This window comes from Carassius auratus, chromosome 21, assembly GCF_003368295.1.
Source record: "Carassius auratus strain Wakin chromosome 21, ASM336829v1, whole genome shotgun sequence".
NCBI classification, from domain to species: domain Eukaryota; kingdom Metazoa; phylum Chordata; class Actinopteri; order Cypriniformes; family Cyprinidae; genus Carassius; species Carassius auratus.
In genome coordinates this window covers 961,925-987,785 of record NC_039263.1, presented here as the reverse complement: position 1 = coordinate 987,785, position 25,861 = coordinate 961,925, and the positions used below count along the sequence as shown (strand labels likewise).

General features: G+C 37.2%; 1 protein-coding gene across 1 annotated transcript in view; it reads left to right on the top strand.

The window, feature by feature from the left end:
* The window catches only part of LOC113038168 (rab proteins geranylgeranyltransferase component A 2-like), a 56,812-nt gene that overhangs the window by 16,090 nt on the left and 14,861 nt on the right, over positions 1-25,861 (top strand). The window contains exons 6-11 of the mRNA XM_026195401.1: positions 487-595; positions 1,471-1,587; positions 2,160-2,280; positions 5,825-6,047; positions 19,849-19,926; positions 25,316-25,420. Of these exons, the coding sequence (XP_026051186.1) occupies positions 487-595; positions 1,471-1,587; positions 2,160-2,280; positions 5,825-6,047; positions 19,849-19,926; positions 25,316-25,420 (753 nt within the window). The remainder of the gene's footprint in view (positions 1-486; positions 596-1,470; positions 1,588-2,159; positions 2,281-5,824; positions 6,048-19,848; positions 19,927-25,315; positions 25,421-25,861) is intronic.

Here is a 25,861-nt window from a genome sequence, read left to right as displayed (position 1 = left end):
TCCTCAGGAGACCGGTCTCTTCCCTGTGCATGCACACTGGTGTCCTCGTGGGTCCAGGAAGGGTGCGTTGAGGGACTCCCGCGCCACCAAGACGTGAGCTGCCGGACCCGCGATCCGGATGGGAACCGCACCCGTATACACGGCCGACGGGCCAGGATGCCGGGCCGTCCATCCCCTACCAGCGCCGCGGCCAACGAGAGAGACGCGGCCGCTAGGAGAAGCCGCCGCCCCTCGCGCCCCGGACCTAGGAGGGGGAGCGCGTGCGGCCGCCGGACTCCGCCCCTTGCCTGGACCCTTCCTCAATGAACACTGCCCAACCTACACAAGCCCTGCAGCACGACGAGGACACCAGATTCCCTGTTATTTTGGACACTTTCCCCCCTTTGGCCACTTTTATTCCCTTTGTTTTATGATTTCTGTTAATAAAAGCCTCTCCGAGGCCTGACGCCACGCCCACTGTGTCTGTCTTGTGCTCCTCCCGTGACAGCAGCCAATCAGCAGCCCTGCAGATCCACCTGTAGAGGTGGAAAAGAAGATAACATATCAAAAGTTGGTAAAAGAGGGACGCAGATTCAACATAGACCTTGTCTCCAAGGTTTGTATTGTTTAAACAAATTTGATACTCAAAATATTAGATAATAAAAAGAAAATAATAGGAAACCAAGAACTGCTTTATTTAATAAAAATCAACTGAAAATAATTACTGAAATTTTAAAACACTCAAAATGATCATGTAATCTCAATTTAATTAGAGATTAATTTTAGCAGGGGAAACTTAAGTAGCTATAACTTGTTAATACAGTAAATGCTATCATGCTTATTGATAACACAATTATTTGATTAGCATAACAATTGCTAAATGAGTAATACAATATAGACCAAAATAATCTTGAAACTAGCATAGCAAAACATCAAACTACTAAATCACTCACTTAACATTAATCTTGCACAGTATATTTATATATTTGTAACACTTTGTTTTAATATATGTAACACTCTAAATTAGAGTTTCTGTAAAGTAAACTGTTCAAATTCAAAACACTTCAGAGAACTTGAAATAAGTCAGTTTAATGAAGAAAAATAAAGTTATAAATACTTGAACAAGTATATTTAATATAAAAATGTAGGTTTGCCTTACTCAAACCAATTGATTATTGTGAGAAATAGGGTTTACCATGTACTGTTTTATTGTTGTCAGTTTAATAATAATAATAAATCCACAATTTTCAAGCATTCGTTTTGCTTGAAGGAAGGGAAAAATATCTGATCATGTAAATGTGTGGTGTAATTGATAATATTGGTGTTGTCACAAGTTTATTAATCAGTAGGAAAATTCCCTCACCATGGCATCCCTACCTTTAGACAATTAAAACACCATCACGTAGTGATCACAGTCTGGCATCTAACTTTAAATGAACTTAGAGGGCAATGAAATGCAATTTATAGTCTTCTCTTTGACCCTCTTCAAAGTTGATGTATTCACGTGGTGCACTGGTGGATCTGCTCATCAAATCTAATGTGAGCCGTTACGCAGAGTTCAAGAACATCGGACGTATCCTCACCTGCAGAAATGGAAAAGTGGAACAGGTATTGGAGCTGATCTTTTTCAATAAATCCTATTAACAGTATCAAATAAATGCAAAAATGATCGAAAGGAAAAATGATATTTAACAAAAAAAACCTGATATTTTAGCCATTAAATAAATAAAATAATGAAACCATTTTTCCAAACTGCTTGTTCTATGTAGGGTTGCACTAATTCTTTATTTTATTTTATTTTATTGTATTTCATCTCTTCCTCATGACTGCATTATGTTTTAGGTCTAATATGAAGCAACCTGATTCAAATTATTAGAGCAGTTCAGCTAAGATAAAATGATTAAATTGATTTGCTGCTTGATTTATCCTTTCCTACCTGATAAGAGCATTGACGCAAAAGGTGTTTCTCATTTCACTAAAAATATTAAATGCAGCATTGTAATGCAAAATCCATCTGTGTGAGTAATTCAGGGCTAAAGGTAAGCCGTTTTTCTCACAGTTGTACATCCTCCTCTGAAGTGAGTGTGTGTGATATGTGTATTTGTGAATGCACTGATGCATATATACACATACATGTCACTACTTTAACCTGCTCTGTCCTGTTTCTTCCTCCCCTGAAGGTCCCTTGTTCACGGGCAGATGTGTTTGCCAGTAAGCAGCTGACTGTGGTGGAGAAACGCATGCTGATGAAGTTTCTTACCTTCTGTCTGGACTTTGAGCAGCACCCAGAGGAGTACAAGGGTATGACCTCTTGTGTTTGTTTCCCTGCAGCTTTCTGATTCACATGAAACATCAGAGATCTATCACAGACATTTACTGTAGATTTCAGTTCAGATAAGACATCTCTGTGAACTAGAGATTTTAGTTCTTAAAGTCGACATGAAATCAGAATGTAAATTTTTTTTTTTTTACTTTCTTAACTAATGTTTTTTTTTGTCTTATTATGCACAACCAATAAGCAGTGCATGCTATTTAAAGCTGTAGTATATAACTTCTTTTATTTAAAAATGAGCCAAAATCAATATTTGAGCAAGTTCATAACCAGTCAGTGTTACTATTGCCTTACTGTAGCCCAATTCACAGCAGTTCGCTTATAATAATGTTTTCTAATTTGATTGGTACGGTTAGGTTTTTGCAGGAAATTCGGGAATTCTGCCGCATCATTACGTCATGTCTGTAGTGGTTAAACTGATCTTAGTTGATCCATGATCGGTAAGAACTAAGCCCCACAGTTTGGCATGCTTGTAATCCACGGATTAATTGCAAAATGTAACCATAATGGAGTATGAGTTTATCATTTGTTTGTATTTATAAATGCAAGAAAATGTAAAACAATTATAGAGAGAAAAAGCGAAAGAGAACTTTATTTGTTACTTGCGCACTGTTCTCTACATGCACAGCCACACACATGCGTGTCAGATGGCTAGCAAAAAAACTGAACTGAATCCTCTGAACAGACACATACACATAAAATTATGATCTCAACAATCATTTAGGTAAACGCTGTCAGTTATGTTTCAAGTGAATAAAAAATCTGAGAAAGAAATCAGTTGTGATGTGTATCATCATATCGGATCTGTACATCAATCTTAAATGGACAGCGGCCTATAAATACTGCTGCTGTCATTAATGATCATCAAACAACAAATCATCTGTGATAAAAATCTCAATTTAATTTATACAGTGTACTAGTGGTCAGCCGATTTATTGCCAATATCAATATATATTTGGCTTTTTCAAATATCTGCATCGTCTGATACGTTTTTCTGCTTGGCAGATGTGTTTGAGGTGGGACTCTGTCTTATACGAATAGAAGTCTCTCTAATAATCCGATAGAATGGTTAAACAAAGGCTCATTCTAATAGAGGTTAAAGGGGTTGTTGGATGCTACATTCACTTTTACAAGTAGTTTGAACTGAAATGTGTGTTGGAAGTGTGTGTACACAACTACCCTATAATAATAAAAATCCACCCAGTGCAGGGTTGCAGACTGTGATCATTTTTCCTGCTGGTATGAATAATTTTTTGAGCGGTCACACTGGCATGACCACCGTATTGCATTTGAGAAACATGAAAAGAAATGAAAGCGAAACTAAACTGCACTATGCTTCAGCTGTGCAGCACAGACTGTTTATCAGCTTAGACCGCAACACAAACAAAACTTGTCCCAGCCCAGGGTTTTGTCCACATAAAATATCAAATCAAGAAACCAGATTTTTTTTTCTTTTAATTGTAAATTTTTTTTGTGTGTATGCACTAAGAAAAGTCACGAACTTTTCTTCAATTTGCTACTAAATCACAGTTGGTCGGTTCCATATGCTAAAAGAATAATGGTACATTTAATAAGAGTGGAATATATAATTCTTCTGTATATAAAACGTTGATTTCGCACCTTTTTACTGTTACAAAAGTACATTTTGTATGCATCTTAACTAAAGCTTGGTGCTTTACTGTCAAATCTGTGTAAACAAAAGAAAAATAAACAAGAAATGAACATGAAATATTATTAGTAACTGCACTTACTAATGCAAAACAATAGTAATTTTATAATTAAATTAGCTTTATTTTGAATACCCTCACACACCACCCTCAGCGCTACCAAATCTGCTCCTGGCGCCACCATCTGTAGAACTCAAATAACAGCATTTCTAAAAGTATGAGACAACAGCAAACCAAAAAACATAGGCCTACCATTAAAGGCTTAGTTCTCCACGATCCTCTTCAATAATATCTTCTGCTTCTCAATCAGGCTCAAACTGATAAGCGATATTAACGACAGCATTGTTTACAATACAAACGGAGCAAATGCCACTGAGGTGAGGGGCGGGATGTTTAGAAGAGCACTAGAGGTGGTTTAGCCAATCACAGCACATACTAGGCTAGCTAACCAATCAGAGCCCATCGCCTATTTCTGAGGGAGGGGCTTCATAGAGAAGGGACAGAGTGGTGTGGAATAAAGTTAATTATATGATAATGTGTTTTTCTAAAAACAAAGCATTAACACATTTTAGACTGCCCCCATACACACAATTAACCTTAGGAAAAAAAAGTAAACCACCCCTTTAAGATCCTAAAGAATCATATCACCCTGTAAAAAATGGGTTTTCCGATGAACCCTTTAATTTGAGAATAAAGTATAACAATAATAATAATTTGCACCGTTTGATGTGATATGATAATAAATCACCATTGGTAGTGCAATTTATTGTAATGCTTTTTTTCTTAGTTGGTCAGAACAAACTTGGCAGAGTTGTTACTTGTTCAGGAGACAATATCTGGTAAAAAATCTTATTTGGGTCATATATTCCAAGATGTAGGCTACAATCTGTGATTGCGAATTACAACATGTGTGACTGCCACACATTCTCCTTAAAACATTAGATTCATCCGGGCTGTAGCCGTGCCGCCGCACAACCCATGCAAGGAAGATAATTCCGCAAACAGCTGCAATTGGAGGTTTTTAAACAGAGATGGCGACAGAGGCAAAACCTACAGACTTCAGCTTTAAAGAAAAAACATTTCAAATAATTATATTATATAATAATATTAACCAATAATAACATCCACGCTCCAGTCAGATGGCAGTGCATTAAATCAAGCCCCATTAAATGAATAATTATAGGTTATAGATAATATACAGTCTCAGAAAAGTGAATTAGAAATCTATGGAAAAACAAAATTGAAAATCCCCTTTGATATATATATATATATATATATTTTATTTTTTTAAACGAAGAAAACATAATTCAAGCAAATAGGCTGTGATGAGTGATCCAATCTGTGTCAGTGGTATTTTAAGTATTAGAACATGTGTGGACATTTGTAACTTGAAAGTGTGAGGCCTCTAGTATCATCCTCTTCCAGTTATTTTCCATTGATATTCCAATCTGGTATTGCTTATCATATTTTTTTTATTTTTTTATAATTGTAATCATGAATTCATTGCTTTGTAGCACAAGTAATTTTACAACTTACTACACTTTGTAATTCTTCTAGTTATTTACCTAATCCAAAAATTAAATCAGAAGTTTCACACACTCTGAGAAAATAGCTTACTTCCTCATTGCAAAATAAGGTGGATATTGCGCATTGATTTGATTGCCGTTTCATGTTGTCTTGTATAGCCTCAAAGCACTGACACGAGGTAAATTGCAGTTTTTATGTTATTACAATGTTTTTCAACATGCAATAATAATGCAATGAAAGAGCCTTTCATTCATTAGTGACAGTGGGAGGTCACATTATACTTTTGCACTCTAAACATTTTAAATTGTCCTTATTGTAGACTATATCGAGAAACCATTCAGAGACTTCCTGAAGAACAAGAAGCTCACTGAGAACCTGCAAGACTTCATCCTACACTCGATTGCTATGGTGACGCAGCAGACCCTTACGGAGGAAGGACTAAAGGCCACGCAGCACTTCCTGCGATGCTTGGGGCGCTACGGAAACACTCCCTTTCTGTTCCCTCTGTATGGCCTGGGAGAAATCCCACAATGCTTTTGCAGGTAAACTTTCCGTAATACTGTTACAGAATAGAGCAAATATTTAAGCAAATGCATATGTAAAATAACATGATAATCCAACATTAAACATATATATCAAATCATAAACATAAAGTGTATATATATATATAAATCAAAACTGCTTAATGTTACATGAAATTAAATGTCAACCCAGGAACTGGTATAGGATGCTATTTGGGGTGTTGATGGAAGTGATCTACTCCGATCTGGAAGTAATCTTTTCTCTTTTAATTTCATTTTCATGTAATTTTCTCTTTTTTGATCCACAATCTTGGATCTGGGCGTCTTGAAACAAGCCCTTCACAAGCTTCCGTTCAAGATGCTCATGCAGAAGCACATCTTTGGGTGCATCCTTCCCCAAGATTGATTTGCAACGATTGACTTGAAGGATGCATGCTATCCTCTGCAACACAAGACATTCCTGCAGTCCACGTTTGAGGGACGAGCATACCAGTACAAGGTCCTGCCCTTCGGGCTGTCTCTGTCACCCCGTGTCTTCACAAAATTGCAGAGGCAGCACTCGTTCCCCTGAGAGAGGGCTTTTGCGTTCTTAACTACCTCAATGAATGGCTCATACTAGCTCAGTCTCAGGATCAGTTGTGTGAACACAGGGACTTGGTGTTATCACACCTCGACCAGTTGGGCCTTCGGGTCACCTGGGAAAAGAGCAAACTCTTCTTGATGCACAGGATCTCTTTTCTCTGTGCTTAGTTGGATTCAGTCGAACAGACAGCATACCTCACTCAAGAATGTGCTCATTCAGTGTTGAACTGACTGAATATGTTAGAGAGCAGGACAGGGGCTACTTCATATGAAACCACTTCCACACTGGCTTCATGACCGAGTCCTGAAGTGGGTGTGGCAACATGGCACTCACAAACCTTCACCCTGTGGTCTGACCATGCGTTTCTCCAGGCAGGAGTGCCCCTAGAACAGGTCTCTAGGCATGCTGTGGATCACATGGATGCCTCCACCACCGGCTAGGGGGCCATGTTTGATGAGCTTTCAGTCTTGGGGGTTTGGACGGGCCCCCAACTGCACTGGCATATCAATTGCCTAGAGTTGTAGGCAGTACGCTTCGCCTTGATCCATCTCAAATAGCACTTACAAGGCAAACACGTACTATTCCGCACAGATAACACTGCAGCTGTTGCGCACATCAACCGACAAGGTGGTCTATGCTCCTGTCGCAACTCTCCAGACACTGTGCAAGATCAGGGAGGACGAGGAGCAGGTCCTGCTTGTGGTGCCTTATTGGCCCACTCGGACCTGGTTACCACAACTGATGTTCTTCCTGACATGCCCTCCTTGGCAGATTCCTCTGAGGAAGCATTTACTGCAGGGATGGGAAACTTTGATTTTTTCATTTTTTTCCTTCATACCAAGTGGCCAGATTAGTAATCCACGTTAGGGCTGAACGATATTGGAAAAAAATGATTCAATATTTTTTTTTTTGAAAAAAGATTGCGATGTTTTTTTTTTGTGCGACATATATTGCGATATGAAATCTAATCAAAATTTTTTCTTATAAACAAAAATGGGGTGAGCACACTTACATTCTCATTTTAAATTATTTAAACATCGACACCATCGTGCCAATTGATTTATATGCGCAAGGGAGAGGGAGGAAGACAGCGCTCGTGTTGTTTGAAGATGGTGAGCGTGCGGCCGTCTCTCTCTCTCTCTCTCTCTCTCCCTCTCTCTCTCTCTCTCTCTCTCTCTCTCACACGCTCTCTCTCTCACGCGTGCTCTCTCTCTCTCTTTCTTGCACGTGCTCTCTCTCTCATGCTCTCTCCCGCGAATCACATTCGTCAAGGGTCGGGGAGCAGCTGGCCCATACAGTTAATGAATAACCCCTCTTCCACAGTAAGCGCTAGCGGTGCGCGAGCAGCGCAGATTTTTTTCGCCGTCCATGTTAATCAATGGGTGCATTCACACCGGGACCACGAGCAGCGCGTGAGCGTCAAGCAGGAACGTCGCGTGAACAGCAGTGCAGCGGGGGTTTCGGCGTCCGTTCTATTTTTGCTGTGCTGCTCATGCTCAATTAAAGTGAAAGCACACTTTTGATGGACAAAATAAATGTGATTTAACACAAAACGTGCTCAAAATGCACAGAATAAGCATGTCAAGAGTTTTAACAACAATACCAATGTCTAGTGTTTTAACAATTATGCCAGAACAGAAAATTAAGTATAACAAATATGTATTTACCCATTTAAACCTTTTAATTAATCGTTTTGGGTGAAGGTATGGTGTATTGTTATAAAAACAAATGTTGAAAGAATTTTCTTTGCAGCCGCTGCTGTGATGCTGTACTTATACGCTTCAAGTGTGAATACTCGCGAGAGTCTGCTGCTGCAGTGACGATGTAGTAGCACGGACGCGCTGCTCGCGCACCGCTATCGCTTGCGGTGTGAAAGAGGGTTAATGGATCCACTATGACAGCCTACATCGCACATCCTGCGTTGTGACTATCGTGGATTCGTACATCGCGATATCGATGCTTAAACGACACTTCGTGCAGCCCTAATCCACGTCCATACACCTTTTACAGCGTCTTACTCAATTTCCTTTTTTACTGGATGAAATTAAAGTATAACTAATATAATTAGATTTGAATGATTTTAAAACGTATGCAGTTATGCTAATTCAGAAGGAAAACTTTGTTGTCAGTGGACAGAAATATTACCCCTACAAATAAAATATACAGAGGTCCTTTATTTTATAAGCGGCCTACAGAACATTCTCAAAACAACTTAAGAGGACAGTTGAAAGGGGCTTATCAAAAAAAATTTTTTCCAAATGATACCATAAAATAACCTGGTACCTGCAGGATTTTTTTTTAACCCTTTCTAAGATCTGCACTTCACATTTCAGCCTTTAAAAAACATATATAAATTATTGTATCAATTTAAACAATAATTATTAATAATTATTTTAAATAACAAAAATATTTTAGTGTCTTAACCCTCTGAGGTCTAAAGCGGTTTGGGAGACTGAAGAAGTTTTGTCATGGCCTGACATTTGTGCTTTTTTCAGTTGCTTATAAACATCTAAATGGCTAAAGTGTAATATCACTGTAATCAGCACAAATTTGACTATTATAATATGAGAGCAGCATGTATGATTGTCTTTTTGAGAAACAATGTTTATGCATGGTTAGTGAAAAACTAAAAAATGTAAATCACTTGAATAAGGCAATAAAACACATACAGAACATTGTTTCCCGGGACTTTTGATAACTGGAGCCTTGTAGCTTAGAATTTTTCTTCCTAAATTATGTGAAAATCATCTTGTTTACTTACTCAAAGAAAACAATATATTGATTAAAATGTTCTATGATACTTTTTGTGTAGAAAGGGTCTAGGCGAGAGGGCATGAACTATCAGGATTATATTGTGATTTACACCTGAGAAGACAAAGACATAATAAGATGCATAATGAGCCGTTTAGTCAGATATGTGACTGAGAGGGAAGAGTTACAAGAAAAAATTTAAGGACAAAATAAATCTCTATAATTTTAAGTTTGTAGTTTATTTAGAATATATTTATTTATCCCACAAAATAATTAAATATTCACTTGCGAGTGCAGATAAACAGTTTATTAGGAACAATCAAAGCTGACTTTCAAAGCTGAATTTTTTGCATCATTACTCCAGTCACACAATCCTTCAGAAATCCTTTTAACAATCTGACTTTCTACAAAAAAAATACATTTATTGTTATTATTATTGTTATTAGCATTCTTATTATTAATGTTGAAAAGAGCTGAGAATATTTTTTTTCAGGATTTTTGGGGATAAATTGAAAGAACAGCACTGTTTGTTACATTTGTTACATTTACATTTATTTGTTACATTTTTATTATTTACATCAAGCTTTTGAATGGTATAGTATATATTGTTATTGAAACTTCATAATATTTCACTTGATTATACATTTAGTCAGGAATTATCATTTGGCAAAAGTCTAACTAGTAAAATGTTTACACGTTAAGTATATACATAAATAAAAAAAAGACTTACTCCTGTTTATCTCATGTAATACACATGTAATCTCTGCTGAATAATGCGCTTCATAAATTTTTTTTCTGAGGTAATCCTCAACCCATCTTCTTGGAGTGAATTAAGTCTTATTTCTCTCACAGCTAAGCAAACAGTAAAATCAAAAAAAAAAAAAACTTGAGGAACAGTCTCCCTGCTTTGTTTTCTATATGGGCGTTTACAAGCTGCGAGCTTCAAGTGAAACATTATATTCTGAATAGCACATTCAGCGCGTGGGCGTGGTCACATTAGAAGAGAATGAAGGGAGATGTGAAAAACGGACCTCACGTTGTTTTCATCTGGACTACTTAATCACAGAATATTTGTTTTTGGTAGTTTAGTTTAAAAGTGGACATGTCAAGCTTTCTATAGATATATCTCTCATGTCTCTTCGTTGAGTATTCACAGAGTTACAGTTCATTTTAATGGCGCGTTTCTAAATGAAGATCACCATAGACCAAGGCTGCAAACAGCACACCTTGTTTATCTTTATTTTATAAATGCACAAAGTTTTGTTGTTTTTATGTCTGGATACAAATAAAAGTAGACCCTTTACAGATTCAATTGATCTAATGCTCCTATCTGTACGATCAACACTGAAAGTGTAATTTAAGTTATTTTAGGGGTTATCAGGAGAAAATGCCTCATAGCACGTGTACATGGGGATCGACTCCAGAGGGTTAATTGTTTAGATTTTTATAATGCATTAGCCTTTTGTCGATCTGCTGGTTCACATTAAAAAATATGTGTCCAAAATAGCAAATGGGCTTATTGAAAAAGCAAATTCGTTCTCTGTCAGCAGGTTTCACTTTCGGAGCGGCAGAAATATAGTGGTTTATTATTCAGATCACTGAACGGCCACATCACCGGCTCGGCTCCTCAGCGAAAACCCGAGTATGCGTTGCATCTGCTGCCTATTTATACTCATGCTGCGATCAGCAGCAGCTGGATGCAGTCATCGCATGCCAATGTGGATTGGCTTGTTTACTCAAAGTAGATTGGTCTCTTTAGTGAGATTCCCAATTCGTTGGTCATCGACGTGACGTCTCCGTTCCCTCTTTCAGGGAATGATGGTTACAATATGTAACTGAGACGTTATTTCTTTTAACATATTGCATGTTCAGATATCATACAGCTAAATATTCTGGGGGCCATGAAAGTTCTGTGAAAATAATAAAAAAATCCTGGCAGTGACTTTCTTATTATTATTATTAAAGCTTTTGGTTAGAGAGTTAATGGCACAACAACAAAACATGGCTGTTTAAGTCTGAGAGTCAAAAATTGCTAATAAGATTCAACTCTAGGTTTTTTACAAGTCACTTTTAGCTCACATCCTCCCAGCTCTGAGGGAGAAGGGAGAAGCAGGCCGTTAGGAGGAGGGTCAGAGCTCTGCAGGACCGTTAGTGTTTGCTCTTAGCACATTGAATCTGCTGGGAGCAGTGCTGTGAAACGGTGGCACTTAGAGACAAGCAGTCTTCAGCCGTGAACCGCTGAGAGGAATCATCATCACAGAAACCATGAGCTGGCATCAGGCCAAGTTACAGAGAGCATCTCCCCAAAGACAAGCAGAGCAATGGAGTGTTTATCTAAAATGCACATATGACTCCAAGCTCTGCTGTGAGCTTTGCTCTTAGAAAAAGTTATTTTTACGTACACAATATGTCAATAAGCTTGTATAGCTGATGTGCTAAAATAGATCAGGCCAATAATATCAGAGCAATTGCCAAATGTTGCTTTCAATGTAAATGCGTCAGATAGACATCAATATTTCATTTTAATTTGCGCTTGTTTTTGCTCTTATGTAATCATGTTCTGTGATACGATTATATCATAATTCCACATAAAGGCAACTTAACCCTCCACCTCCCAATTTAAGCTTGACATGTCTCATCTGAGAGACCTGCAAATTTTAATGTGCCTCCTCGTCTGTGAGGCAGAGGCATTAGCATTTTTGATTTCCGTAGTTTTCCACTAATCACCCTTGCTGACATTCAGATAAGCACACTAGCGCACTGAGGCATGAACCCACCTGCAAGCTGTCCATCATTTGTGGAGGGAAACGCAAGAAACAGTTGTCACTGCTGACTTTATTTTTCTCCATGACTTCATTTTGAAATTGTGCAGTATTTATATTAAGGGGGGGGGGGGGAATGCTCGTTTTCACTCAATATCCTGTTAATCTTGAGCACCTATAGAGTAGTACTGCATCCTTCATAACTCCAAAAAGTCTTTAGTTTTATTATATTTATAAGAGAAAGGTAGTCTGTACCGATTTTTCCCGGAAAACACGAGCTGCTGGAGGCGTGACGTGTGGGCGGAGCTAAAGAATCACGAGCGCGAGTAAGCTTTTGCGTTGAGAGCTGGAAGCTGTGAGGAAAAAAAAATCATCCAAAACAAACCATGGCCAACAGTCAGATTCAGCCGTATATTTATGATCCAGAATCAGATCCAGAGGCTGAAATTTAACAAGAGCAGCATCAGCAACGACGTCTCTATGTGGTATGTGTTAAAACTGTATATATTTGCTTAGCGGTTTTGGAAAATGACTAAGTTCCACTTTATGTCGTCTTTTTTTTTTTTTTTTTGGAAAGTGCAGTTTGATGACAACATCGCATGTTGTTTACTTGATGTGCTTACGCGCTGATAGCTAAGTTAACAACACAGAGATATTTGAAGCAGTTTTACTCACCGCCTGCGGTTCCAACACACGATTGTGACCCTTTTCCGTTGGGATTGCATCATCCTTAAGAAATAAACGATGTGCAAATCCGGCGTCAAACTGGACCTTGTTTGTAAAACAAGCATCATCGAAATGCAGGGAACAAACACAAACACTTGCACAACTCCGTTGATGCTCTGTAAAAATAAACTCCATCCACTGGTCCCTTAATGCTGTTTTTTTTTTTTTTTGGTAATCTGTGCAGGGTTGTCTTGCCCTGGCAACCAAAAATACACTTCTTTTGTGACATTTCGGTCTCTCGCTCTGATCAGTGATTGTCTCTGCTCTACGGGAGTGCGCGCTCTTCCGGGAGAAGTGCCCTCAGGACCCATATAAGGAAATTCCGCTCCATCTAACGTCACACAGAGCCATACTCGGAAAAAAAAAAAATTCCGAAACTTGTGACAAACCAAACGTACAACTTAATTTTTGAAACTTTGTCCATGTTTAGCATGGGAATCCAACTCTTTAACAGTGTAAAAAACTCAGTATGCATAAAATAGCATTTCACCCCCTCTTTAAATCTTCAGTGACGGTTTACAATATGGATGTTGTAAAATGCATCCCAAATAAAAAAGGAAGAAGAGTTCATTCCTAACCCTAAGGTTGTGGGTTTGAGTCTCGGGCCAGCACCGCGACTGAGGTGCCATTGAGCAAGGCACTGAACCCCCAACTGCTCCTCGGATGCCAGGTAAAATGCAAAGCACGAATTCTGAGTATGGGTCAACATACTTGGCTGTATGTCACTTCACTATTGTCATTGTTAAACTGCATGTCCACAGTTAAAACACACCTTATAAATGTGATGCAGATACATATTGCTTTTTATTTTTGGTATCTTGGTCACAAAATAAGCTCTATGGCATTTAATTAAATCGAGGAAAGTAAAGAAAGACAGGAAGGACAATTCTTTCTCTTCTGTGTCAGTCGTTGACGTGCTTTAACAAGATTACCATGACGCATCAAAGACAAATGGAAAAGAGCAGCTTGGAATTAATCAAAATATCTCAATATGTGTTCTACAAAGTCAGTCAGTCAAACAGGATCTATTTAGAAAATAGATTTTTATATTTTTATTTTATGCCAAAAAAAATGTATCAATATGTTTAATATATTTGAAAGGGGTCATATGATGCTACATGAAATGTATGTTGGCAGTGTGTGTATACAACCACCCTAAAGTGATAAAAATTCAACCTGTGAATTTTTTATTTATTTTTTTTTTTTTATCTGCTTAAATCTTTACCCCTTTCTCAATTTGAGCCGATCTCAATTTGAGCCCCTCCCACGATAGTTTGATTGACCGTAATGTTTCAGCACAGACTGGAATGATGGTTTACCTTAGACCCGCCCTGAGTGGGCTGTCATAAGCCCACCGTTGTTTCACTGACACAGCAGATGTAGACAAGACGCAGTGGATTACTTTTGTTTTTGAAGAGAATGCGCACCTGATTTACATAATGTTTGCACGAATCATTCATGACCCAGTTTGACCTACAGAAGAAGTGGGTGAACTTTTTTTTTTAATATATATATATATATATATATATATATATATATATATATATATATATATATATGAATCTTCGCAAATCGCCTTTCCTAATTATGTGTTAATTAGCCATTTTCACGGTGAATGCGGCTAAAGTAAACGGAAGGGAGGGGCGGGGTCCTCAGAGCTCATTAACATTTAAAGTGAAATGCTACAAAACTGCGTGCTTTGAAAAGAGCTGTTTTAAACTGTTAAGGTGTTTTTACATGACCATTGAGAAAGTTTAACCAAACTTTGTTACAGACTTTTCATTAAGACTCTAAAGAATCATATCAACTTGTGGGAAAATTGCCATCCTATGACCCCTTATATTTTATACCACCTGTGCCATTTGCCAATGTGAGTTACACAGGTACAGAATACCAGAGCAGATAGGTGAGTCTACTAGAGAATTAAAAGACTTAAAGCACTACAGAGAGATGTGACAGAAGGAAAAAAGAGATCAAAGAGAGGAAAGAGACGTACCTCAGTAGGGACAAATGCAAGGGATTGAGAGACAAAAGTCAGAAGGAGCGAGCAAGCGAGGGAGGCGGGTTCATTCATCACACTGATACCTGCTTGCAGGTGATAGATGGATAGATGGAGGTGCAAGCTCAATAATGCGCACTCTCTCAGTTATTCACAGATCAGCGAGCAGCTCTGCTAATATAGTGATGAAATGCTTTACCGTCTTCCCCCGCATTATCCCTCAAGTTTTGACAGCAGAGACTTTTTAATTTCTAAATAACCTTTGGCACTTTGACTGCCATCTTTCGTCTTCTGCACTCCGTTCCGGTTCCCCCGTCTCGGTCACCGGGATGGTTTTTGGAGCCGGCGTGATCCATTCAGCCCGGTAAACACATTTGGCCATGACAGGTTATGATTTGCACCTGCGATCACGGCACTCCAATCAGACAACAGTCAAACAGAAACAGATTGAGAGGATGGGGAAATGCATTAATTAGAGCCGATGATTGTCTTTGCAGCATTCCCTCATATGTCGCGTTTCCTCTCTGTCATTCGTTTTCCTCCCCCTTTACCGTGTGTTCTCGGGGAGCAATAAACATTTAATTTATTCAGATCCAAACAGGATTTAATTTTCGCACAGAAAGGCCTGCCAGCCAGCATGGCGCTTTGTTTTCTTTTAATTATTGGCCAACCATTAGCCCCCCACTCAGCTTCCAGCACCCTAGATTACAAGCGAATTTGCAGGCAATGAACCTGACAGGTAAGTGGTCTTTGCTGCGTGCGGTAATTTTGTTTGTTTAGCATCTCCTGCAAGGTAAGGGGATTTATTGTCAACGCACACAGAACGCTAATAAAACCTTCTCTTTTTTTCGGGGGCCTCCCATGGGCGCCCTGTTTTTTTCTCCTCCGAACCTGGTTTGGCTTTTGAGTAGGAGCAGCATGTCCAAAAGTGGCATCAGGTTTTTTGTTGTTGTTGTGTTGCTTTAATCAAGTGAGTCAAGCTTTTCCTCCTTTTGTTTAATAGACTGAGATCTAACAGGTCACAAGGGATGCATTCAAGATTTTTTAGATTAATGGCTTCAATTCCGGCCCATTATTGACTATCTGCTGGGAAATTGTGCAGAATGTTTTGCTCTTTTGTTTAAAGAGGGTGAGCTGTAATTTTTGGGTTCTCATCAAACAAGCATAAATAGTCAAAATGCCCTTTTAATTATTAATTTATTTTATTTTTTGAAACTTTATATATCAATTTATTTTTGTTTAATATTTATTAATTTATTATTAGTATAGGCAAACAGGGTGTGCTTAAGCTATCAACACACGAAGGGTTATAATCATTTATGTTTTAATCCAACACATCCCATTAAACATTCTCAGTGCTGTGCAGTTGCCATTACTAGGATGATCCACAATTATTTATTTATTTTTTATTTTTTGATGAGTTTTGCAAGTTGTTTGTCTTGAGCAGTTAAACAGCCCACTGCTCTTTAGAAAAATTCTCCAGGTCCTGCACATGCTTTGGTTTTCCAGCATATTCTTCATATCTGAACCAGATCCTTTACTACAATTTTGAGATCAATTTTTCCCATACACTCATACACAACACACAGTTTGAAAACATAGAATTATCTAATTGTTTCTGCCTATTTTAAGATTTAGACATAGTACAGGGTTCATACAAGGTGCTTGAAGTACTTCAATTTTGCTTTTTGCAATTTAATCCTGGAAAACTCATAAAAACCCATATTTATGAGTGCTTGAGAAGTTCTTCAATTTTTGAAAGGCAGTATATATGAAATTAGTTTGAATGAGGTAATATTACTAAAATAAGCAATAACTTTGCCATAGTATTCTTTCAAGTGCTAAAGTTGCCACAGTTAATGCATGCTTTGCACTTTATTTGTACCAATTTGTTTTGTTTATGTATTAGAATTTCAAAGATAATAACGATATTGTTTGATAAGTGAGATCTCTGATTTTAGTCATTGAAAAAAAAAAGTCCTGAAAGACTTGGAATTTAATTTTGCTTTATTATTAGGAATGCTTTTTTTGCTTATTTACAGTCTAATCAACCTGAAGGAGTGAGTTTGTGTGTGCGCATTTGTGCATAAAATAGGGTTAAATTCATCAATAATAAAAGTACAGTTTAACTAAAGTTTCTTTGTGTTGAAGAAAGACTCATCAGATTATAAAAAGGTAAAAAAACATTGACTGAATGGTTCTTTGTGGAACCAAAAATGGTTCCTCCATGGTATATCTATGAAGAACCTTTTGAGCAACTTAATTTTTAAGAGTGCTGTCTTTTAAAGATATCTGTATATTAATCTTATTTATTTGTTCTATGCTTAGTTATACTACATCTCGATTTTTTAAAGATATGACTTCTTTTATTCAGTGATCAAAAAGTGAAAGTAAAAGCCTTTACATTCTTACAAAAAAAATTCAGTTTCAAATAAATTCTGTTCTTTTGAACTTTCAATTCCTCAAAGATTCCTGGAAAAAATTAATCACAGTTTCCACAAAAATATTAAGCACTGATTGTATCTTGTGGGTCAAATCAGCATTTTAGATTTGATTTCTGAAGGATTGTGTGACACTAAAACTACAATCTTACTGTTTTTGCTGTATTTTTAACCAAATAATTGGTGAGCATAAGAGACTACTTATAATATTCTTAAAATCTTTTAGATTTTTGAACAGTAGTGAACATTTGAACAGTAGTTTAATACTAAATTAATATTCATTTGTTTAATATTTCCACACGAATTGAAGCTTATAGTACCAAGTAGCTTTAAGAATGTCCGTTTTTCCAATTTACCTCAATATCCTTTTTATACGTAGATCAATATCTGTAACACAAAGTAGAGCATCTTAACTCACAAAGTGAAATTCGTTATGGATTGCAGCCTTCAGCTATCTCAACCTGTTATCTCTGAAAACGCTAGGATATCATCCCATTGCGTTTCCTGCGGCATGAAAAAAGCTGCCATCCTTACAAGGCTCTGTTCAATTTATTTGAAGCTCTGCCGTGATGTTGCCATTAGAGCCCGAAGCTTGTTTGTGCTTCTTGTTACATTACTTTTTAATTACAGAAATAACTAGTTGGAGGCAGTTGTTTTGTGGGGATGTCGGTGGGGTGAAGGGGGGGCAGGGTGTTAGGTGACGAGAAAGAGGGAGTTGTCGAAGATTTATTTTGGATGTGACCTTCTCCACACTCGCTGCAGCTGTAATCAGTGGAATTAATAGCATAATCAAATTATACACAAACTCATAAATCATCGGTGAGCGCGCTGTCATGGCGTTGGGCTATTAATGGCCTCCATTGTTTTGTTACCGTATTAAAAAATCACGTCCCCTGATTCCCGTCTTGATAGGAACTGAAATGCCATTTAGAAGCTATAAAGAGCAGGGGCTTGTGGGTGTACTGGATTTTCACAACTGTTAATTTAGCCGTGATGGCGAGTGATGTCGCCAGGGCGAGTGCTGGGGCCTGGAGAGGGAAAGGCAGTGCCCATGCACTCTGCCCGACTGCATCATTGCGGCCGACAGCGAGCAGTTAATTAGAGTAATATCAGCTTAAACGTCTGTCAGTTAGGGTTAATGACATCAAAGGGCTTCCCTGCTGCCTCTATGGGGTTCTGTGGAGGACAGGAGATGGGCTCAGATGATTGCTGGCAGATTTAGTCCCTTTTTTTTTTTTATCTTTGCACTTTATTAAGATGCCATGTCTCTATATTAAACAGGATAGACAAGTCCAGAAGTTTTCCCTCTCCCCTGTTTCTTAAGCTTGGAGTGAACAGAAAATCTCACCATCTGTGTCTTTAGACATGTTTATGTGACCTAATACCTAACCTTTGGCCTTCTTGCCTGTGACATACAAGGTGGAAGGCTTGTACAGACAGGATTTATTGTGGCGTATATTTATGCCCTGTTAATGAAAGAATATGTTGATGAGGGTTATTTGTTTTGTGCTTAATATGTGTGCTCACCAAGGCTGTATTTATTTACTCCGAATATGGTAAAAACAGTAATTTTGTAAAATATTATTTCAAAGATATATATTTTTCAGAATATTTTTTAAAATATAATTAGTTCCTGTTATCTGTTCCAGTGTTGCTAATACTAATAAATGGTAATAATAGCATGATAAATTATAATTAGACAAATCAGCATATTATAATGATTTCTGAAGGATCTTGACACTGAAGACTGAAGTAATGATGCTGAAAATTTTAGCTTTGCCATCCATTTTAAAATTAAATTCTAAATTAAAAATAAAATAATTGTAATATTTCAAAAAATTTTAATGTATTTTTGATTAAATAAATGTACCTTTGTGAGCATAAGATAATCTTTATAAAAAAAACTATATAAAAATATGATTGCTTAATAAATCAATCATGAAAAATAAATCGATCAATAATTTTAATTAAATTCCATTCAATCATTCGTTATAATTCAAACTAATTTTTACTAGGTGTAATCATCTGAACTGTCAATAACTTGCAGCCTCTAATTTCTTATCACCTTTGTAAAACTCCAAAAAAGGCAATATATTAGTCACCAATAGTTACTTTTACTGTTGTGTTATTCTTAATATTAATAATTCAACTATGTGCAATCACACAAAGTCAGCTATTATGTCACAGCTTCTCACTGTCTGTTTGGTCTCTCCATTCATCGTCTCTTGGACTGACATTGTCTCCAAGCTTAAGAATATTTGAATAACTTTGTCCTTGTTTATAGATTAATTATGCTGCTATAGTTTATCATGACAAGATCGCGAGACTACATGACAAAAAGCTTTACTTGGGAAGTTAACACATTTTAAGATCTTGGTGACATTTTTGCCTTGTCAAATGAATTGGATTTGGTCCTTTTCGTGTGGACAAGGTGTGATCAGCCCTTTTAATGTCATGCCATCAGCTGCAATTACAGCTGTTTAGCGGGTCCATACAGACTGGATGTCATATAAATAAATGCAAGTGTATGTAAGGTGTTACTTTTTTTGTCTCCCTGCAGAATGTGTGCCGTATTTGGAGGAATTTATTGTCTGCGACACTCAGTGCAGTGCCTGGTTGTGGACAAGGCATCTAACAAGTAAGTAGTTCTCCACAGATTCAGTTCTTACACGTTAACAACACGCATTTCAACAAGAAAAACAACTCATAAGATACTGAAATTCAATTAGGATTCAATAGATTTACTTCCTCCTCTGGTTGATTCACACCACTTCAGCATCCCAAGGCTGATCAGAGCTCATTTGTGTATGGGGTACTCAAAAACAAGGCCAAGAGATGGCGCACACGAGTGAATGGGGGTGGATATTCGGAATATAGATATGAAATTAATTTTCAGGGAGACAGCGGTACCAGCCCCCCTTAAGCAGCCGAGCTCGGAAGACAAATCACAGACTCTGCCACTTGGGCCGGCGATGAGTGATGCCGCTTTTTCCTCGTGGCCTTACCTCCACTAATTGATTTTCATCTGAAGACAAAAAAGCCCTCTGTTGCTGCCTCTTAAAAAATGAGAGTTCATCTCCCGTCTCCCTTGATTAATCTGTGCTGATAATGTGCGTCAGGCCTCACCAGAAAGGCCTTTAATGAGTTTCAAAGGTGGATTGTTGTCATAAACTAGGTTAGATCTGGGGTTTTTTCCCCTCTCTCTTTATTCCTTCCTCATTCTTTGGCCTTCTCTTTGGCAATATATTGAGTTTCTTTCATCTTGCTGGTGAATGACCCAGGGGGCTTGGATTCCTCTGGATGTAGCGTATGGACACTTACACATGTGATAGCATTAGCTTACTAGTGTAAAGGCTATGGCATATCATGTCGGTGTAGCAACGCCCGAATTAGATGTATTTTCCTGTCGTTTATCAGAAAATCATAAAATAATTGCTCGTAAGCTATGAGCGGGCATATCAAGCCAGTTATGGTTGCTTCTATGATTAATTGCAATCTCAGTATCAATTTTTAAAATTACAAAAACCTTTTTATACTCAGCAGCAGCACATCTGTTACTGTTGCTGAATCTACCAGTCCACGGCATAATACGTAATTTTCCCTGGGTCCAAATTGAATTTTAATGGCATATGTGGGGTAAAAACAGTGTAGTTTGATTCATAAACAAATGACTCTCATGAACCAGTTCTTTCTAGTGAATCAAAAACTGTGTGACCAGTGTAGTCTGAACAAATAACAATGTGTAATTTTTACATCATTATAATAACAGGTTTACATAAAATCAGTTCTTTTAAATTAGAGGTCAACTGATATATGTGACCCTGGACCACAAAACCAGTAACAAGGGTCAATTTATCAAAATTGAGATTAATAAATCATATGAAAGTTGAATAAATGAGCTTTCCATTGATATATGGTTTGTTAGCATTGGGCAATATTTGGCGGAGATACTGCTATTCAAAAATCTGGAATCTGAGGGTGCAAAATAATATATATATCAGCAGTATACCCGTGCTAATTATGACTGGTTTTGTGGTCCAGGGTCACATATCGGTTTTGCCGATTAATCGGCACCGATAGTTGAGTGCTAGAACTATAAAAAAAAATCCATGGCAATAGTTTTTCAGGTTTTGTCCATTAATTGAGCTGCTGAAAAGGCTGTGCTGTCAATATACAGTGTGAGAGCGGCCTCTAGAAGCAGAAATCATTGACACCTCGTGTTAATGTACATAATGACTTCAACATAGGCTGTAAACCTGTGTATTGTGCATTTATTCAGCAAAACGTTTTTCTATGGTTTTAATAAAGTATGCTTCATTTATTGAATTATACACTGCGCTTTCTTTTTCTGTTTGGTCTGTTTTTTTTTTTAAATCCCAAACTTCAAACTCATCTGTCACATTGTTCATTTACTGGGAAACTATAAGCTAACTTTGATGATTAATATAATAATTATATTTTTATTAATTTAAAAAATATGGTTCCGTACTGTTTTTTAAAAAACAGTTAAGCACTATTTTAGTTTTCATTTGGTATCGTTTTTAAAAGCTATCGATTGATTAATTGGTACTGGCCATTATGGTCCAACCTAGCTATTGGTAAAATCCACTATCGTTTGACCCTTTATTTTAAACTAAAACTAAAACATATAAAATCAAAACTTTTTAAATATCAGATTATATCGTGATTGTATATTATAACCTGGTCAACTTTTTGAGAAATAAATTATATTTTTATAGATTTTATAGAGTGTATGTATGTGTGTGTGTGTGTGTGTATATATACAGTGGGTATGTAAAGTATTCAGACCCCCTAAAATGTTGCACTCTTTGTTATATTGTAGCCATTTGCTAAAATCATTTAAGTTCCTTTTTTTCTCATGAATGTACACAGTACCCCATATTGACAGAGAAACACAGAATTGTTGACATTTTTGTAGATTTATTAAAAAAGAAAAACTGAAATATCACATGGTCCTAGGTATTCAGACCCTTTGCTGTGACACTCATATATTTAACTCAAGTGCTGTCCATTTCTTCTGATCATCCTTGAGATGGTTCCACACCTTCATTTGAGTCCAGCTGTGGCCGAAAGCCACACACCTGTCTATATAAGACCTTACAGCTCACAGTGCATGTCAGAGCAAAGAGAATCATGAGGTCAAAGGAACTGTCTGAAGAGCTCAGAGACAGAACTGTGGCAAGGCACAGATCTGGCCAGATCTAACAAAGAGTGAAAAATTTAAGGGGGTCTGAATACTTTCCATACCCAGTGTATGTGTCTGTGTGTATGTGTATGTATATGTATATATATATATATATATATATATATATATATATATGCGTGTGTGTGTGTGTTGCATATGACAGGTAGTTGACATATTAACATATTAAATGGTAACATTTATTCTTGAACCAAGCGGATAACTTTAATAATTTGTTTTCCCAACATACTTTTCAGATGTTTATTCACTCTTTTAGTAGGTCATCTGATGGAGGTCAGTTTTGATATGTGGCATCTGTCCCTGATGCTGTCCCTACTGTCAGTTCTACTTGAGCGGCCCAGCAAGAACTATTCCTCAAAACTTAACGTAGCATACGAAAAACAGCCAAGATGACCTTAATTGATAATTTACTGTACGTTCTTCCTGATCGCCACCGATGCCCTGAAATACAAGAACCCCAATATAACTGGAGCACTTAGAAGTTTCAAGGCGAATTCTTTCATCCATATTGGATTGGAGCCAGACTCAGCTGACCAGGGCAGAGAGAGGGGAGCTGGCAGAGCTCCAAACCAAAGTGTCCATCAGACCCTGAGCTCAGTCTATAAAGCATCGCCTAGAATGTAGCGCGGACCATCCGTGCCCTCCACCAGTGGCGCCCCGTGTGGAGTCAGCCCTGTGCTCGAGGTTAGCGCCATACATCATCAATGGAAAAAGTTTCATGAAGGTGAAGAAAAAAGCTGGCAAGGTGTCTGGCAGGCTGAACAATGATTTTAATTTCCCTGGCATCATAAATTACCGCCCTATGTCTGCTCTTATTACAGACATAAAGCTGAAAAGGGTAGATTAATAATGCAGCAGAGGATAACAGACCCTCAAATCCCACCTGCCACTCCATGTGGAGGACGGTCCAGCGCTGTCCAGTTTGTTACCACCTCGACAGGCAACTCAATCACGTGTCCGAATTCATTTGTCCAAGTTAATTTAACACGTCAACAGAAATTAACTGATGATTTCTTCCGCCCAGTGATAAAATCCCTTTTTTTGGGTTCCACTGAAGAAAGCACACAACCCATATGCTAAATTGACTATCCAAGTTGGAAATATAATGCGCACAATATTTCAAAAACTATTTGTGAATAAACATGTAAAAAATAAAAATAAATCCTTTTGAAGCCTGCAAAATGTGAAAAGCTTGCGAGTTAATGTGTACACCAATTCTTTAAGTGATTTAAAACAATGGCATACTATTTTATGCAATATTTACCAAGACAAATTAGCTTCTTGCTTGTAATATCTGTCATGGTGTCATTCAGCATATGATCTGTTTAGCCTACACAAAACCACATTTGCAGAGAAGTATATAAAATTCAAATGAGTTTGAACGCATGCATCGTTGGGTGCAAGGTTATCATGCTGATTGGTTCAGAGGCCACTGACGTGGTTTATGAAGGCAATTTATGAATGTTTATGATGATCTGCAAAGCCAACGCTGGCCTTGGTTGCAAGTGAAATGGAATCATTAGCACTATTTCAGTGTTTTATGCGCCCTGACAGAAGAAACTTATGTACTTGTAAAAAATATATATATATATATATATATATATATATATATATATATATATTAGGTTCACCTTCCATTAGGTTTAAATTCATTTTAATGCAAATTAAAAACCTAATGAATTATTTTAAGTTATAAGAAGGATTTTTGTATAATATAATTTTTGAAATTATACAATCGAAACTGAAATCACATAATTAACAATATCAATTAACAATATTCTTTAAAACAAATGTTGGAGTTATTTGGAAATGTTTGTACATCATAGAATGAAATATTGACCTGAAATTGTTAATTGGCCAGAAATGCTTTTAGACATAGCCCTGGAGTCATTTACGTAAATAGGTAGATGGTTCGCTTGACTCAGAAGCAGCTTCCTGTGAGCAAAAGCGACCTGCTACGGATGCCCTCAGGTGTGTTAGGTTTGTGAAATGTGTCCCATATTGCTTTCTTTCACCCCATTGGCTGACGATTGATTGGAAGCCCTCCACTTCCTCTGCTAGTTCCTCCGAGTAAATAAATCTTCATTTACATAAACAGATCTGTCCTGCAGTCAGTCTGGGCATTGGGGGAGGATTATTCCGAGGCCTGACTTTTTTCGTCAGGGGGGGAGACGCTCTCTTGCCCCTTTATTGTGTTGTGAAAGTCCATTTCAAGGATGTCACCCCCAGCCCATTAGTTTGGATAATGAGCCCTATAAAGCACATTTATAACTCTTGACATAACAAGCCAACAGATTCTCCTCTGTTCCTCCTTTTTCTCTCTCACTCGCTCTTTTCCTTCTCCATTGCAGAGATTAAAGGAGAAAAGGTCAAACCTGTGCCCTAAGCCAGTGGTTGATGTCTGGCTTTGTTTTGGGACCCAAATTTTACGTTTTGATATTAAGTGGCAAACTGACATGCAATAAACATGCAAATAAAAATTGCTTAAAATCTGATTAATTCCAACAATGCAAAATTATGACATTTTGGCTTACAAAAATGCCAAAGCACCACTTTATTCCTATAGTAATGCATATGCAATGTTAGGCCACTTCTCTTTATAAAAAGAGTTTTTAGAAGTAACCACCTGACCCATGAAGGATGTGACAGCTAATATATGATGCTCTAGTCTTTTAATATTTTATCTTCAAATCATAATCTGACCATCTCTTGACCCTTTTGTGATTTAAAGTAGGTTTTTTGGGTGAAGATGGGCTTGCAGTTTTCCTTCTCCTGATGCGTCTTCTGTATTCATACTTCATAGAGTTAAAGCTGTGATTGATACACGTGGTCAGAAGATCAGCTGCAGTCATTTTGTGGTTGAAGATTCGTACATCAGAGATGAACAAAGACGGAGCACAGTTTACAGGTAAGCTCATAATAGCCAACTAAAATTAAATTAGTATTCGTTACTGTAATTATTGACAAATGAAGATGAAGATGAAGATGTTATAATGAAGAGCTACAGCTCTACAGTGTTGGCATTTCATTTGCACTTTTGTTATATATTTAATACTATTAAAATAAAAACACTTTATACCTCCAATATAACTAAAATGATAACTTTTTAAATGTTTTTGTTTTACATTAATTATAATTATAACATACATATGTTTTTCCTAACATGCATAATGACTTCTTTGTGAAATGCAAAATGAGAATTTTGAATAATTTCCATATAATGAAAGTAAATGGTGATAAAATCTATAAAAGCACCATAAAATCATTATAAAAGTGGTCCATATCATATATATATAATATCATATATATTCTTAGTTGTCTTTGTGTGACCACCCTAAGTCACAATTGC